Source organism: Myotis nattereri (genome assembly GCF_964212035.1).
Source record: "Myotis nattereri genome assembly, chromosome: 12".
Classification (NCBI taxonomy): Eukaryota; Metazoa; Chordata; class Mammalia; order Chiroptera; family Vespertilionidae; genus Myotis; species Myotis nattereri.
Genome location: NC_138087.1, coordinates 56,962,272 through 56,980,845, shown reverse-complemented (window position 1 = coordinate 56,980,845; position 18,574 = coordinate 56,962,272). Strand labels below are relative to the sequence as shown.

General features: G+C 45.9%; 1 protein-coding gene across 1 annotated transcript in view; it reads left to right on the top strand.

Moving 5' to 3' along the window:
* The window catches only part of GABBR2 (gamma-aminobutyric acid type B receptor subunit 2), a 312,072-nt gene that overhangs the window by 88,226 nt on the left and 205,272 nt on the right, over window positions 1-18,574 (top strand). Inside the window, exon 2 of the mRNA XM_081103760.1 lies at window positions 786-923. Coding sequence (XP_080959886.1) covers window positions 786-923 — 138 coding nt within the window. The remainder of the gene's footprint in view (window positions 1-785; window positions 924-18,574) is intronic.

Genomic DNA, 18,574 nt, shown 5'->3' with positions numbered 1-18,574 from the left:
CCATTCTACTTTCTGTCTCTGTGAATTTGACTACTCTGGGTACTTCATATAAGTGGAATCACACAGTATTTGTCCTTTGGCATCTGGCTTATTTCACTTAGTGTAATGTCTTCAAGGTTGATATATTTTGTAACATATATCAGAGTTTCCTTAATTCTTAAGGCTAAATAATAGTCCATTGTATGAATATACTAGTTTGTTTGCCCACTTGTATGTTGACAGACATTTCAGTTGTTTCTACCTTTTGGCTACTGTGAATAATGCTGCTATGAACATGGGTGTACAAATACCTGTTGGAATCCTTGCTTTTGATTCTTTGGGGTACACACCTAGAGATGCTGTGCTGGATCATATAGTAATTCTGTTTAACTTTTTGAGGAACTGCCATACTGTTTTCTGCAGCAGTTGCACCATTTTACATTCCCACCAGTACTGCACAAGGGTTCTAATTTCTCCATATCCTCAACAACGTTTATTTTTCTGCTTTTTAAATAATAACCACCTCAAATATAAAGGACGTGGGAGACCTTTTGGGAGGCATTTGGGAGTGGGAGACCTTTTGGGAGGCATTTGGGAGCTAAGATGGGGGATGCCAAGATCATACTTCATGGAGCTCATAGCACAGGCTCAGCGCTGGCTTAAAGAGAGGCCCCACCAATGAAAAAACTAAAACCCAGAAGGTTTCCCATGAGGCAGATTTGTTTGTGTGAATCCACTATTGGGCTCTTTCCCCCAGGGAAAGCAATTTCTAATTTGGACTTCTCTTTCTCTGTGTTGCTCCCCAGTGTGATAATGCGAAAGGATTGAAAGCCTTCTACGATGCAATAAAATACGGGCCAAACCACTTGATGGTGTTTGGAGGCGTCTGTCCATCTGTTACGTCCATCATCGCAGAGTCCCTCCAAGGCTGGAATCTGGTGCAGGTAAGGTCCAAGCTGCCTTCGGTTGGGGGACGGTCTTGATTGGCCACCAGTCTTTTTCAGAAATGATTCCTTGCCCAATATGGTTTCTAAGTTGCCCGAATTAGGCCCTGGCTCATCCTTTCCTAGTGATTGCACAGCCACTGGCCCCACCTCTTGGCCTGACCTTCTGGCCCATCCTGGCATGGCCACCTCTGTGTGTTTGAAATCTTTCAGTGACTCCCTAGCCTTACTCTCAGGGCCATCAGCATCCAGCCAATCTGCCTGTCCAGTGTCATCTGTCCCTGCCATATATTCCATGCCTCCGTCCCCCCAGACAACTCACCTTTCAGATGCACCCTGGACCTTCAGGCCTCAGGGCCCTGCTCTCTCTTTCCCCTTAACCAGGTTGTCCTTTACCAAACTTCCCTCCCCCACCTGAATTTCTCTTGTCTACTAAGACTGCCTTTCTCCTCAGGTAAGCCTTTCCTGGGGCTACAGGCCAGATGTTTACTCTTTATACCAGCAAATGTTATGCACCGTCGAAAGTTCCACCAGTGAGTGTGTATAGTCTGTTGTAGGCAGCATTCACCAGTGCTAGCTGTTATTTGGAGTGTGAGAGAGAAGAGATTAGAAAGGTGTGACCATCTGGGATGAGTGGTTGCCTATGCACATGTTTTACTTCTTTGCTTCATCCATCCATCACCCATCCATCCATCTGTTCATCTATCCATCATCCATTACTCCATCATCCACCCAACAAATATAATGGGCAACTTACTGTGTACCTAGAATTTTGGAAGACACTGGAGATATAGTGCAAACAGGACAGACATTGTCTCTACCCTTTGGGAGCCTACATTCTAGGAGGGATGCAGGCAGTAAGCAAATAAACAAATAGTAATACTAAGAGCTAACTCTTGTATAATATATATGTCATGCTCACTACATACCAGACACTGTTCTGAGCACTTACATGCATTAACTCACTTAATCCTTATAACTGCTCCATTATCATCCCCATTTCATAGATAAGGAAACTGACGTACACAACGCTAAGTAACTTGTCAGAAAATCCACGGCTCATAAGTAATAGAGCCATGATTTAAACTTAGGCAATCTGGCCCATGAGGTAAGTCTATGGTAAGGAAACGGATAGAGATAAATAGGGTGAGGAGATAAATAGTGACTGCCTTGGGGCAGTCAGAAAAATCATCTCGGAGCAGGTGACATTTGAGTTGAGACCTGAAGCATGAGGAGGAACTGGTTGGGTGAAGAGCCTCCATGTCTACGGATAGAATAGCAAATGTAGAACACCGATGATGGGGAAGAACCTGGCGTGTTCAGGGAACAGAAAACAGGGCAGTGGGGCTGGAGCAAGGTGAGTAGGTTGTCGGGTGGTGAGAGTGAGAATGAAGAGGCGGGCAGGCGCTGGACCACAGGAGGGTCTGGTTTCACTCTGCTTGCTTGAATTGACTGAAGAAGTCTCTGAGTCTGGCCCTGCGTGCCTAGGGTGCTGGGGGTAGAGTGGCAGTGGGAGCCAGCCATGACAGAGGTGTGATGAGGGAGGGCGAGGTCCCAGGGAAGGACCACCCACTCAGTCCAGGGACAAGGAAGGTTTCTGAGGAAAGTGATGCTGAGCTGACTCTGAAGGAGGAGAGGGCGTTGGAAAGCTGAAGACATGGAGGAGAGCACTGCTGGCAGAGGAAACTGGGTGTTCAAAAACGGGCGGTGGGTGTGTGTGGGCTTGGGCAGTGTGAGTCATGTGCTGTGGCCAGAGAAGGCCACGCTGAATGTGGGCGGGTGCAACAGGAGATGAGGCCTGAAAAGCAGCTCTGCACGTGACAGTGCCAACCTAACCACGTAACTGGAGCCAGCACAGCGCAGTGAGCCCTGGGAGCCTTGGCTCCTGGCCCCGAGGTGCCTATGCACAGCCATGAGACCCTGGTCAAGTCACTTCCCTTCTCTGTACTTGAGCTTCCTTTCCTGAATGCTGAGGAGCTCCCTACACACCCTGCTGTCACTCTGAGCTGCCACTCTGAGTCTGTCATCTGTGAAGTCAGGGTAGTAAGAGGGCAGGGTCTCATAGGGCTGCTGTATGGAGTAAATAGTTAATGAGCGATTACAGTTGTGCCTGGCACATTGTAAGCACTACATGTTCCTGGTTTCATTGTTGTTGTCGCCCTGCCCCGACTCCTGCTCCTCTCCAGGTTGAACACCTCGATTCTTAGCACTCCTGGGCTTTCCTGCCAGCCCTGTTTTCACCTCCTGAGACATCCATTCTCCCCATGTCCAGTATATCAGTCCTACCCATTCTTAGAGACTCAGCTTAAAATGCTGTCCATTCCAGGAAGCCTTTCCTCACTGCACTATCTAAAGTAGCCCTTCTATAAATTATTCTTCTCACTTCCCTGTTTACTTCTAGCGAGCATGTACAGAACCCCCGCCATGCCCTTCTGCCTGTCCCTCCTTTAGGGCTCTGCAGATATGTTTGGCTGGGCTGTGAGCCATAGAAGATGGAACCTGGGCCTGAGTTACTCCTGTTTTTCCTGGTGCCTGACACTTCATAGACCTTATCGGAGGCCCGCTGAATGATCCGAGGGTGGGAGGAAGGAGGAAGAGAGGGCAGGACAAAGGATTGGCAGGTGGACATTTTCCCTAGATGAGAGTTTGAGCTGTCTGGGAAATCCTCACCCAGAGAGGAATTCAGGGAGGTTACTGGCTCTCTCACAACCTCACTGGGACTGTCTGGAATTCTCTGAGGAGCTGCAGAAGCAAGCACAATGTTGGAAACTCCTGGCGTACCAGCTGACTTTAGCATAAACAAGACAACCTTGTTCAGTGGGGTTGACAAGCTAGGGAACTGGGTTATGAGATGGGAATTGTTTTAGTTATTTATTGCTGTGTAACTGACCACCCCAAAATTTAATGGCTAAAACAGCAATAATCATTTATTATTATATCATTTCTGGGGGTCAGGAATTCAGACCCACAGAATGACTTGCATCTGCTCCATGATGCTTGGGGTCCCATTGGAAGATTTGAAGGCTGGGAACTGGCATCATCAGAAGGTTTGGCTGGGGCTGGAGAATCGCTTCCAGTGTGGTTCCCTCACATGGCTGGCTCTCCATGTGGGTCTCTGCATACGGCTGCTTGAATGACTTCCCCCAAAGCGAGTTCAAGGCAGAGATGGCAGAGTCTTTTAGTACCTAGCTTCAGAAGTTGCATGCCATCATTTCTGTCATATTCTGTCGATTATACAAATTAGTTCTTATTTAATGTGTCAGCATGGGGAGGTTGCTACACTAACCATAGTGGGAGCTGAAGATCACTAGGGACCATCTTGGAGGCTAGCTACCACTAATGTCTGAGAGTAAGGCAGGAGCTCAGATTGCCCAACAAGGAAGACTTGATGCTGAGTCCCTTTTCTGCTTTGCAGAATTGCTCATCCTTCAAAACCCTGGATAGATACCACCTCCTCTGTGATGCCTTCCCTGATCCCTTTCCTTCTGTGCCTCCCAGCCCCCAAGGTGAATTCATTGTTCCTTCCTAAACAGTGCCTTTTCAATAGAGGCCATCTCCCTCAAGGAGTGAAAACTGCTTTTTGTGGGGAGGGGGCAAAATGTCTCGCTTTTTATGTATAAAGCACAGGACATACGTACATACAGTATATAAACAGGCATATAGTCTATTTGTGGCATTAAAGTCTCAAGAGTGGGGCAGGATTAGAAAAAATTACTCTACTAGGAGAGTGAGAATGATAGTGAAAAGAGGGCTGAGAAGCATGGTTCTATACTGCTTCTGTATTGCCTACAGTCTTTACATTTTATGGAAAATAGTTTATCCTATATCCGGTCTTCCCTATTACACAGTAAACTTCTTGGGGGCAGGGACTCCCATTCTCTTCATCTCCCAGTTGCCATTGCCTAGCACGGAGCCTGGTACACAGATCATCACTGAGCGCTGGGAAGTGTCTGGGAGCCTGAAACCCTCCACTGCTGATATAGGAACAAAGATCTAAATCCTGATGGGGAGTAGCCCTGGAGCCTGATTTCTGCCTCCCCCGATTCTCAGGGAGCACAACCCCATTTGTCATGGGCTGGACTCTGGGGACCTCCCCATCCCCTTCCCAAAAGGCTGACCTTGCTTACAAAGATGGTAGAGGGCTGAGAGAGCAGGTCTGCGGTCATAGGACTTGATGAATTCCTTAACTTATTCAAAACTGGGCTCTGAAATAGTTTTGTAAATGGGAAAATGCATGTAATTTGTGTAATTGAAAAGTAGCTCTGACTTCCCTTTGCGGGAGACAGCCTGGAATACGTAATCAGTTGTTTCAGTTTCCTGGTGCTACAAAAATAGAGATGTGCACGACAGAGGGGTGAAATGCACCCTGGTGCTGAAATTGGTTAAATTTAACTTGCTTTTGCCGGGCTTCTTGATTCATGGTTGCTGTGTTGAGAGGCCAATATGGTCTAAGTCGTGATGTGAGTCCCTTAGCCACTGGGCATGTCAGCTCCTCCAACTAGATTTGAGGACCTTCATAGAGGCCAGGGTCTGATGTGCGGGCTCTGTCTCTCTCCCACCTGTCAGACCCACCCAGGTGGAGGCTCAGACCTGGGTCTTGCAATAGAAATGACACACCAGGGCATAGCGTGGCATCACCTGGGAAGGGCCGGGGTCTAGCCATTGCAGACTGAGCAGTGTTCAGATTGGAGAACACACAGGGAGCTGGGGAGGAGGGAGGAATATTGGCTTCCAGAGCTGCATGGCTCTGAGAGATTTTGCTGCTTCTCTGTGACGTAGGCGGGGACAAACAGGCAAAACGGGTAGAGTTAGAGCGGAGCAGGGTTTGCGCTTGTGGCTGGAAGCATCCAGCAGGGAGCAGGCTGCCTGGCTGTGAAGCAGTGAGTTCTCCGCTGCCCGAGATTCCCCAAGCATTCAGTCTCCGCCGGTCCTGCTGTTGGGGATATTTACTGTGTTGAGTAGGCACAGACCAGGATGGTGGCTCTCAAACTATATTGTAAGAGTCACTTATAGGGTCTGCAGTTGTGCTGCTGTTAATGCAAATTCCTGGCTCTGCTCCGAGCAGGTCCTGGTTAAGGACTGGACATCCCACTGCTCACCCCTGCTGCTGGGTCTATACCAGCGGCTCAGGTGATTAGAGGCAGTTGATTCCTGGCAACTTGTTAAAGCCAAGGGATTTCTAAGGCCAGTTCATAGACACTGGGCCCTACTAACACGTGCTCCTGGTCCAGAGAACTTCAGTTCCTGCTGCGCCTGTGGAGCAGATAGCAGGGGGTGCCGCTGGAGAACATACCCTAGTGCTGCCAGGATGCAGCCCATGATCCTTGGTGGATAAGAGGGTGCTCCATCACCTCGCCATCCTCCCTGCCCACTTCCTGCTCCTACATGCCGAGGGCTTTGTACAGGCTGTTTCCCCTGCCCATGGTCCCTTCACCACCGGGCAGGATCATGGTTATCCTTCCTGGCACAGCTTGCTTGTCCGTTCTTTGTGAAGCGCATCCTTCCCTATGCTCCATTACCCACACCCCCTCCCAAGGTGTTTGCTGCCCTGTGCTTGCGCCTACCCTGGCCTTGAGCTGCTGAAGGTCAGGGCCTGGCCTCGTTCACCCCTGGACCCTGGGCCTGGTGTAGGCCTGGCTCCGATGCTGAGTGGCACCCAGGCAATGTTTGCGGGCATAGTTCTGGATTCCTGCCTTCTAGGCCTCAGGCTCGTACCCTGATCCTGAGGGTCAGATCATAAGAGCCTGCCCAACTTGGGAGGACCCAATGGCTCTGCACCTGCAGCTCCTTGTGAAAGAAAACGAAAGGAGGCCTGAAATGGTCTCTGCCTCTGCATCAGCCCTCGCCCCCTATCTCTGGACCCAACGTTTTTTTTTAAATCCTCACCCGAGGATATTTTTCCACTGACTTTTAGAGAGAGTGGAAGAGAGAGGGAAGGACAGAGAGAAACATCGATGTGAGAGAGACACAACAATTGGTTGCCTCCTGCATGCGCCCTAACCAGGGCCTGGGCCAGGGAGGAGCCCACAACCGTGGTACCTGCCCTTGACCAGAATGGAACCCAGGACCCTTTGGTCCTCTGGCCGATGCTCTGCCCACTGAGCAAAACCGGCTAGGCTGGACCCAATACTTTTTAACTAATATGTTTCCTTTGAAAATTTTTGCAGACCCCCACAGAATCCTATCCTCAGAGGTCTGAAAGTGGCTTGCTTCTGACCCTGCTTTGCACTTTTTTTGAGCAGTTCTGCAGACCTCCCAGCAGCCTAGTCTGCCCTCCTGAAAGCAGAAGGGTCTGGGGGGAAAGCAGGAGGATTTGGAGCTGGATGGGGAAGATGGAGGCAGGGCAGCAGGAACAAGAGAGGGAGGCAGAGCCCAGCGAAGGAACAAGAGATGCTACGAGAGGGGCTTTGGCCTCCTCAGAGACCAGGACAAAGCTCCTTCTTTTAGCTTACAGACAGAAATAGCCTAGCCGATGAAAATAAAGTCAGATTCCTGAAGGGATAAAGGGCTGCGCTCAGGAAAATGCAAACACTACTTCGTCATCAACCATATCCCGCAGAGCCTGTCCTTTAAAAGGCAGCCTCCTATATATCCCAGCCATTCCTGTGCAAAATTCCCCTACTTTACATCTTGCCTTTTTTACTGTTTAAATTGTATTGCTTGATGAACCAAAATTTAACAATTGACTATTTTACTTTATTTTATAGATGAAAGTATTTTATTATTTAACATTAAAATAAATTCAAATATTTTTTTTTTTTAAAAAAAGGCAGCTGCAGCAGATTATATGAAATCGTAGATGCATTTCTCCTGGCACCAACCCAAGAGTCCCCTCGGCAGCCTACCCTGCCTGCCAGCCTGCCTTGGCACTCCCTCCACGCCCTTCCTGGGAAGGAGCACTTCAGTTTGTGATGGGGCTGTCTCCTGGGAGGAGCTCCTGTGCAGGAGTGGAGGGAGGGAGGGCACGCAGAGGGAGAATGTTGGCTGCGTTAGTAGGTGTGCTGGCAACTATGTCCCAGCATATTTAGGACTTGATTTCTGAAAACCCTAAATCCTGCTTGGTTTTAACATTAAAAAAAAAAAATCAAGTCTTTTGCTATTTACAGAATTCCAGAATCACTTAAATTGCCAGTCAATGCCATTTGCTTCGTAAGAACAGGAATGTTGTCACCTGGCTTGATTTTCTCAGGTGATTATCTTATTAAAGTTCTATGTTGTGTGAAAAATCAAAAGATTGTTTCTTCCATAGCTGTGGGTTGTGGAATTTGAGGTAGATTCATAGAAAAGCAAAGCTGGTAGGGACTTAATAATCATTTCGTTCAGTCTCCCCATTATACAGATTGGGAAACAGAGGCCCAACACAGGTAGGACCTTGCCCAAGTTCCTGCACTAACAGCAGAGCTGAGGCCCATGGCTCGCTCTTCAGTGCTTTGTAATATATACTGTGGTCTTAGTCATCTCTCTCAGCCTCACTTTTTCTCATGGAATGTGAGAATAACAAGCTAGCCTTCTGTATTTCTTGCAATTGTGAGGATCAGTGAAGGCTTTTCTTTTTTAAAAATGAAAGTACTTTTATAGACTATAAAACAGTAAGTAGCTGCTGTTACAATGACAAGTTTTCCTTGGTTCAGACCTCTGATTACAGTGATGGGTGTTTAAAAATTACCCCCTGCTTTGCATCAGCAGCAAAGGTTGTTTACTCTGGTACTGCAGACCCTGAAACTAACGTCAGAAGCAGAATGGAGGCTCTTCAGGGCCTACCTCTCAGATGCAGTGAGTTAAATCACAGGGATGTGAAGTATAGCAGAGGGAATACAGCCAATAATATCGCAATAACTTTGTACGGTGACAGGTGAATACTGGACTTTTCGCGGTGATCACTTTGTACGGTATATAAATGTCAAATCACTATGTTGTGCACGTAAAATTAATATAATATTGCATGCCAACTATACTTCAATTAAAAAGTGATTTACCTTCCAGAATGAAAAAAAAAAATTCAGCAGGCCAGCCCACGTGGTGCCACACCCTTGCTGTGGAGCAGATAACAGGGACTATGGACTTGCCTGGAAACTATTTAGGAACGTCAGTGTGATTAGGCCCCGCTGGAAACTTTGCTGTGGCTACTGTCTAAGAAAGAGAATGGAGGCCAATAATCCAGGGCGGGTCAGAGCCATTTCTTGGCGCTGGTCTCCAGAGGGGCCATTTAGCACATTAATAATCTATGAGATGCTTCCTCCTTCTAGATTCATAGAAAAAAAAAAGGGTGGGGGAGGAGAAGGAGAAGGGATATTAAGGGCATGCACTGTGAGCCGAGTAGGGGGGCGGGAGAGACCCCACAGACCACCAGAGCCTATGGATGGGCCTTCCTGGCCCTGTCAGTGGATGCCTAGAACAGTAAAGCCTGCTTCTGAGAGCAGGTGGCATGTCACGTGTGAGGTGAGGAGAAGTTGGTAGCTTTTGGTTTAGATACAAATGGGTGAGAGGAAGTATGAGCTCTCAGAAGGGACGCCAGCAGTATCTTCTGTGAGGAAGGTCACGTGTTCTGTTCTCACTCATTCATTCATTCACTGACTCCTGCTTATATTTATTTATCCATTCCCTCACTTAACAAGTGTTGTGCCTGCTGTATACTCTCCCAGGCCTAGTGTGAATTCCAGTGCCCAGTGCTGCCACCTCAGGACAGTTGGACGTGGCAGAGAGGCAGTTTGGCACAGTAGCCAGGACAGAGGCCTGCAATCCGCAAAATCTGGGTAATTGTCCCTTCTCTGTCTCTTGTTGATAAAGCAGGCTTGGACTAATTGGCAACCTCCTACAGCCTCACTGAACTTATCTGCAAAATGGGCTAGCTAAATCTGCCCTTCTTCTAGGGCCGTTGAGAGGAAGACACAGGACAGGGAAAGTGGAGCAGGTAGAAGCACCTTGCAGGCTGCAAGCCCCTAGAGATGTATGGCTAATGTTATTACTACTGATGCTTTGCCATCGGAGACACCAGCCAGGCCCTGGGCAGGGAGCTCCTTGATGATTTTTAGGTCTCAATTTCTCTCCCGATTCAAAGCTGTGTGGATGAGATGAACTGTCACAGACCATGAAGGTGACTCAGAACAGTAAAATTAAAACAGAGAACCTACAGGAGAGACAAAATAAGCCCACGGCAGCTGTAAGAGGCACACACACTCTTTTTTTTTAGTTGAGTGTTCACAGAAGCAGAGGCAAAGAAGGGCATGCTGCTGTTGAGGGCACGGAGGTTCCCATTCTATTCCTGCCAAGGACCCCAACTCAGATCTTTCCTGTCCAGCTGGTTAAAGATTCAATTCAAGGTTCTGACCCCATTATTAATTCCAGACCATGGCATCTAAACTAATACCAGTTTCCAGCGTGTAACTCCAATGGCCTCATTGTTTATGCATCTTTCACCACCTCAGCCCCTTTCTGGAAACGTGCAGCGTGTAAATAATTCATTCTAAATAAATAAATCACTCGCACTGCTCACGGTAGAGTGATGCTGCTAGTAAGCAGCATGACTGCAGATAGCATTGAGTCTGGAATTATAACCTGAGTCTGGAAAGAACTGGAGAGGGAATTAGAAAAGTAACTCCCTCCAGAGAACAAATGTGTAAAATGGGTATAATAACCAACGTATAGGGCTGTTGTGAGGGGTAGAGGTAATCACGGTGGAGCAGGAAGTGTGGGCAGGAAAGTCTTGGGCAAACGGGGATGAGTTGGTCATCCTTGCCGGCCCTTGTCCTGCATCTAGGAACAGCCTGGACCTCTGTGCACTTGTTAGCACTCGGGTGATTCTGCTGTACAGAAGCAGGTGGGATTCAGGCACCAGATGAGGGGTCGTACTCGGCAATGCTTCTCAAATGGACCTGAAGGTAGGGCTCATCAGGTGGGCTGCGGTGGGGGTGGCGTACTGGTTTACTGGTTAAAAATCAGATTCCCAGGCCCACTGATCAGCATCTCCAGGGAAGAAGCCTGGGAAGATGATTTTTAACAAGTACCCTGGATAGTTCTTCTCATCAAAGACATTTGGGAAACACTGGTCTAGAGATTGTCCAAAGCTGTGGGGTCCACGAGACTAGCAGAAGCACCTGGGAGCACATTAGAAATGCAGATGTGTAGGCCCCACCCCAAACCTGCTGATCCCGCATCTGAATTTTCACAGGACCCTAAATTATTCTTGCTGCTCTAAGGTGCCTCTCATCCAGGACTACCAGGGGTCTGTCATGGGAGCCCCGGTGTCCGCTGAGGGGGAAGGTTTTTAAGGATAGGCAGTCAGACTCTGGAGTTGGCTCAAGGAAAACATCTATGATTCAGCCCCAGGATCCCCTCTTGGAATGTCAGAGCGAAATGCGGGTGCAGTCAGTGCTCTCACCAGCTCTGGATGTCCCTGCAGCCAGCAGCACGGATCACAAGGACTCCTGTTAAGCTGCGGTGCAGACAGAGTGTGTCCTGCTCCAGCCCAGGTCTGACACACTATCCCGGGAGCCTCTTTCAGCCAGTAAGACCACCAGCCCCCTCGTGACCAGGAGCACCCAGAGGGGACCCCTGGCTCCGACTAAGGACCAAAGGAAAGAGCACTGGGTCAACATGAGGGCGCCTGGCCTCCGTCGGGCCCTGCCATCTCCTGGATGGGGGGCCTTACACAAACCTCTTCCTCTTGCTGGAGCCTGAGCATCTTCCCCTGTAAATGTCCTGTTTCCCCCAGGCCCGTGGCAATGCTCCTGTGAGGCAGGGCCTGGGGTCCTCGGTGGCTGCTGGGCAGGTGCTCTGGAACAAATGCACAGGGTTTGTGTCATAGCACAGCACTGACTGCCCCTTCTCTGTCCCATGTGATAGGATGGTCTTGGGCCCATTTGTACAGAGGGGCTAACCTGCTTGATCAACTTACAATACCAATATAACTGGGTGCATTTCTTGGGCTTGGGGTCCAATGGACTGGGTACATATCTAGGTTCTGGCACGTGTTAGCCAGTAACCTTGGGCAGGTTCCTTAGCTTCTCACAGTCCCAGCTCCTTATCCGTGACCCTGGCTGATTGTGAAATGACCTTAGATGATGCCCACACAGTTCCCTGTGCTATGCTTTACGTTCCTCCCTCCTGGGGACTCCTACTCAAGGACTCAGGTACCCAGACAGCCACCTAGTCTACCTCCCAGGCAGAGGCAGGACCCTGAGATCTAGGATCCGCTCCCTGGGACTAGCTGGGTTGCCTGTGTACCCTTGACTTCCCTGGGCCTCCTATTGTAACGGGGGAGTGTTGGACTAGTTGATGAGCCATGTAACCTTGATAATGTCATGCCATTATTCCCAATATCCCCTGTGGCTTAAAGCCATCAGCACCTACCTTAAACCTGTTGTTCTCTCTCTTGGGCCCTGCCTATGACTCCCTCCATTAGGATCTCATGATCTGAGGCCTGGTTCTCTTTCTGTTCCTAAGCCACTTCCCACTTAGGCATGCAGTTCCATGTAGAATAGTGGGAACAGCCTTGCAGGTAGGCCAAGTTCTCAGGTTCGATGTCTCTTAATCTCCACTAGATGAGGAAACTGAGGCACAGAGAAGTTGAGTGTCGTGCCTAGGGATTGCCAGGTCTAAATGGCTCCAGAGTCCCTGCTGGCAATCACAGGTGCACTGCCTCTCACACAATCTCATTTAATCCTCAGGGCAGCACTGTGGGGAAGGGAGAGCAGGCATCATCCTAGTTAGGCCTGTGTTTCAGAATGAGGAAAACAAAATGCTGGGAGCAGACCTCGGGGCATAGGAGTGGGGTCTCTGGAGGCTATGGAGGGAGGCTCCCTCCATGTCTCTAGGGCCCCTCCCTGCCCCTCTCTGCAATGAGCTTCCTCCCTGTCAGCAGATGACAACTCAGGCTGGTGTGAACCTCTCAGTGCAGGCCTGTGTTCTCCTTGTAAATCATTCATCACACACACACACACACACACACACACACACACACACACACTACTTTTAAACCTATTACTCATCCAGTTACTTGTTATGTATAAAAAATAAATGGTTCTTTTGAATTCAGAAAATAGATGGACTGGTTGTTGGTGAAAATCAATAACTATGCTAAGTATTTCAAGCATACAGGACTTAAGAGTTCTGCTCTGAGAGGTTTTATAATGAATGGGTTGTGTTTTTTTAATAGAGCATAGCCTAATTTCATTTTGAATTATACAGAAGGTTTTCACTTTTAGTCTGTTTACTAAGAAGATTAAATAATTTATTATTTCCATGATGAAGAGATAGAGGCTTATAAATCGAGAAGTGCTCAACTTGAAAAAAACAGTCCTAGGTAGATAACTGTTAGATTATGCCCAAATGACAATATAAGCATAAATTTCTCAAATGTCCCCTAAGTTCCTACATTGGCTGTTACATAGCACTTCTAAGATGGTGCGTTGACTTTTCACATGCCAGGGACTGACTCCCTTCTCATGTTCGGTATCTTCTGAAACTCTAGGCCCATTGCTAGAGTCACAGGTACATAGACACTTGGCACAGCAGGGCAGCTGTGGCCCAACCCAGCAGCCTAGACTAGCAAAAAGGAATCTTTCCTCAGTTCTCAGCTTAAGCATTTCTTTCCTGGGAAGCCCTTCCAGCCAGATTACTGCCTCTAAGACCCATCTGCCTGGCAGCAACATCAAAGGTTCAATTCGCATTCTGTGCCAGGCTGGTCTGATCATTGTGGGCTCCTTCCGTGAGGGTGGGACCACATCTCCCTTGGTGGTGGTGGGAAGCCCAGAGTCTGGGCTGGAATTTAAAAGAACCTCCAGGAATCATTGTTTTTGTTTTGATTTGGGTTTTCCCTTCTCAATTTCTCCCTCTGTAAGTAGCATTATGAATTCACAGATCTTTAAAAATATATTAAACGGATGCCATTTCAATCAGTTGCAGACATTATGTTTTAATGCAGCGTGTTTTCGCTGCTCTCCTTATGTTTCTACCTCTATCCCAAATTTTCTTCCAGTTGTTTATTTTGAAAATTTTCAAACCTGCAGAAAAGTGAAAAGAAAACACAATGAACATCATATTTCCTTTACCCAGATCCACCAAGTGTTTACATTTTGCCATGTTTGCTTTCCTCTCCCTTTCTGGGCCCCTCCCCACCTCTCCACACACTCATTTTTTGTTGAAGCACTTGACAATAATTTGCAGACATAATGACACTTCACCCCTTAATGTGTCAGCATGAATCTCCTAAAAACAATTATATTCTCTTACATCACCAGAATATAATTATCACATCTAAAAAAATTAACAGTGAAACAGTAACATTACCTAATATGTGGTCCATATTCAAATTTCACCACTTGTCCCAAAATGTCCTTTTTGCCACTTATTTGTGGGTGGTGGGTGGGTGAGAAGGGATCAAGGATCCAACCAGGGACCTTGCATTGTATTTGTTGTCATGTGCTCAGTTCTTTAAACTAGAAGGTTCCTGTGTTTTTTTGCTTTCAGGATATTGATCTTTTTTAAAAGCCCAAGCCAGTTGTATAAAATGTCCCACAAATCCCAAATCTGGACTTGATTGTTTTTTCATGATTAGATTCAGATTAAACAGTTTGGGCAAGAATGCTATGCTTTTTAAATACCATGTTCTTCCCAGTGCATCACACCAGAGGCCTACATTTGAACTATTACTGATGATGCTAAATTTGATCACTGGCTAAAGTGATATCTGCTGGTTTATTGTGAAGGTACCTTTTCCTCTCAGTAATTATTAACTAATCTTTGGGGTAAGACTTTGAGACCATGTGAATATCCTATTTCCCCACAATCTTTTACCCAATCGTTTTAGCATCAGTTTATGGTCCTTGCCTGAGTCATTATTAATTACTTTGGAGTTGCAAATGATCATTTCCAATTCTGGTGTTCCTTCTACATTTAAGCTGGCATTTTTCTCTGCAAAAGAGCGTTCCCTTTTTTAGTGCTTTCTTTCTCTCCTCCTGCCCTCTTCTCGCCCTTCCTCTCCTCTCTGCCCTTAGTTAGTTTGGGCATTTACCTGCCCTAGACTTAAATGGACCATTTCTCCAAGGATTCTGATTCTTTCTGGTGAGGAATCATAGTTAGAAACCAAGATCTGGGTGCTAGCTATACTCATTGCTACTGGGGCTCGCTGCTTCTAGATATTTTTATTGAACTGAGCTAGAAAATATATTTAATGTTTTAAACAAAATGTTTAATTTTAATCTGACCACAAGGAGATAATGAGACAAATATAGGACATTCTACAAGTCACCCAGCCTGGATTCTTCAAAGAAGTTAATGTTGTGGAAAATAGTAAGAACAACAGAAAGGCAGGGGACTGTTCTTAGATGAAAAGAGACTAAAAAAATGACAACCAGATGCAAGGCATGAATATCTATTGAATCCTGAATTTTAAAAAATGTAAACAGCATTGTTGGGAAATTGAAGAAATCTGAATGTGTACTATACATCACATGATACTGAATTTCTGCTCATTTTCATGATGTGATAACGACAAATGTAATGTCATTCTTAGGAGTTGCAGCCTGAACTATTTAGGGGTAAAGTGTCAAAATGTTGATAAGTTTATTTCAAATGCTTTAAAACCAAAAATTATGTGTGTGCATGTGTGTATGTGTATCTTTGTGTGTATATATGTGAGTGTATATATTTATATGTATATATTTATTTAGAGAGAGAGAAGAAAGTAGATGTGGAAAATGGTGAATGGTGAAAGGAATATGGTGTTCATTGTACTGTTCTTTCAACTTTTTTGTAGATATTTCACAATTAAAGAGCTGTGTGTATGTTGTGTGTGTGTGTGTGTGTGTGTGTGTGTGTGTGTGTTATGTTGGGAGGGGAGAACAGTAAAGATGTGTCCAAATGTCCTTTATAGATTTTTCTCTGTGTGACTACCAAGTATAACAACTTGATATACTCTTTTTTTAAAATTTATTTTATTGTTGAGAGCGTTACAGATGTCTCACCATTCGTCCCATTTGAATGCCTTCATTTTTGTTTGTTTTAAGTTTTTAGGGATTGATATTTTTCTTATTATTGATTAATTTTATTTTAAACTAGAGGCTCAGTGCACGAAATTTGTGCACTCAGGAGTCACTCAGCCCGGCCTGTGCCCTCTCCCCGCGGACCTAAGCTAGCAGTTGGACATCCTTAGCGCTGCCGCAGAGGCGGGAGAGGCTCTGGCCACCGTTGCTCCGTGAGCCTGGCTTCTGGCTGAGCACCACTCCCCCTGTGGGAGTGCACTGACCACCAGGGGGCAGCTCCTGCGTTGAGCATCTGTCCCCTGGTGGTCAGTGCGTGTGACAACAACCAGTTGGTCCACCGTTTGGTCAATTTGCATATCAGCCTTTTATTATATAGGATGTATACAACTTTTATATTATGATTCTATAGTCAAAACTATACAACAAGTAGAGAATTCTTGGCTTGATTCAGCTTGTTTTGTTCCATACCACCCCTATAGATAACCATTTTTATTCGTTTTTTAAAATTTATTCTTCCAGTGTTTCTTTTTGCAGATTGTGTGTGTGTGTGTGTGTGTGTGTGTGTGTTTATTCCTTTACTTCCTTCTTACACAAAAGGGAGCATACTATATATGCTGTTCTGTACCTTGTTTTCTCACTTACTTGACCCAGAACTCACTATTTTATCGATCTATAAATGACATTCCTTATTCTTTTTACGGCCGCTTTGCACTTCTTTGTGTGGACGTACTATAGTCTGTATAGACAGTCTCCTACTGATGGACATTTGGATTGTTTCCAATCTGTTGGAATCACCTTGGCTATGTGTCATATTTGTGCCAGTGTAAATTGGGGATGAATTCCTAGAAGTGGGGTTTCTAAGTCAAGAGAAAACGCATCTATAATTTTTCTAGAAAATAAGTCTTCATTGAGTGAATGAGAAAACGAATGAATGAATTTGATTGATTAAGAAGAGCAGCCCTGATCGGTTTGGCTCAGTGGATGGAGCGTCGGCCTGCGGACTGAAGGATCCTGGATTTGATTCCGGTCAAGGGCATGTACCTTGGTTGCAGGCACATCCCCAGTAGGGGGTGTGCAGGAGGCAGCTGATCAATGTTTCTGACTCTCTATCCCTCTCCCTTCCTCTCTGTAAAAATCAATAAAACGTATTTAAAAAAAAAATAAGAAGAGCAGAAAGTAAAAGGCTAATATCCAAATGGAGACATAAACAATTAGGCCAGTGATGGCGAGCCTATGACACGCGTGTCAGAGGTGACACGTGAACTCATTTTTTTGGTTGATTTTTCTTTGTTAAATGGCATTTAAATATATAAAATAAATATCAAAAATATAAACCTTTGTTTTACTATGGTTGCAAATATCAAAAAATTTCTATATGTGACACGGCACCAGAGTTAAGTTAGGATTTTTCAAAATGCTGACATGCTGAGCTCAAAAGGTTCGCCATCACTGAATTAGGCCAAATATCTTTGTGAAAGAGGCTGGTTTAAAACCCTTCTGGCAATGTTGTCTCTAGTCCACCAATTCTCATTTTCTCACCTAAAAAAGAAGTCTTTCTCCTTGGTTTGTAAATTAAGCATCAAATTATAAAATCACAAAGTCTCAGAACTGAAATAAAGAGCCACCTCGTGCTGTCTCCTTACTTTTACAAGGAGGGGACCCACGGAAAGATGGGGGGGACTAACAGAGAGATGAAGAAGAAACCCCAAATTTAATTCACTCCCCTCCGATTCAATAACAGTAAGGGAAATATCTGCTTTGTAATAAAGCATAATTGTTTTTTGTTTCTACCAAGAGTCAAATGTAGAACTGTATTACCAAAAGCCCTGAGGTATTACAGAAAGGGTGCAGTGGTTCAGACCCCTGAGTGCTTTCTGTCACAATGACATCTTTTTCAACAGAACTCTCTGAGTGTAAATGATTTTGTTCCACATTTTTGGTGTTATTCTAGGGCATTCAAATGTAGTCATGATGATGAATTGGATCAGGTGGAGGGTTTGACTGGCGGTGTGCATCCTGGCCGCGGATATGGGTGTTCACGTTTGCTGAGGGTAGCCTGGGATTATGTAGTCATGGCACTGGGAGCATTCAGTTTTGATTCTGAGCAGGCAGCATGGAGCAGCAAATGAGTTTAGTTCAGCCCAGCTGTGGACTTGGGCTGTGAGCCTGGGCAAGTCCCTTGTCCTCAAAGTGTAAAACAAGCCCAAGATGGCAGATAAATGAATGATGTTGGTGCTATTATTTCCCCTTCCTGTGCTAATTGCAGACATAACTAATTGATCACCACATGCTGTCCACTGACTTAACCCCCTTCTCTTGGCAGCCACTGTCAGGCCCCGCTGACAGTATCACATAGGCTCAAGTGTATTTACCATTTCTGACTTGGATGGTTACATAGGGTTACCAGGTAGTATACAGGATGCCCAGCTAAATTTGAATTTCAGATAAATAAAAACAATTTTTTAGTACAAGCATGTTCCAGATATTGCTTAATATGATAACCCCCTTACTTAGGCCATTTCTACTTCTACAATTATTTTTTTTCTATGTCATTAATTTCTTTTATTTGAGAGACCCACACTCTTTTTGGTACTTATGATAGTGCCCATTCTCCAGTGCCCAGGTGAGAGTCTAGCTCACTCTAGATTGTTTGAATTCATATTATGACTT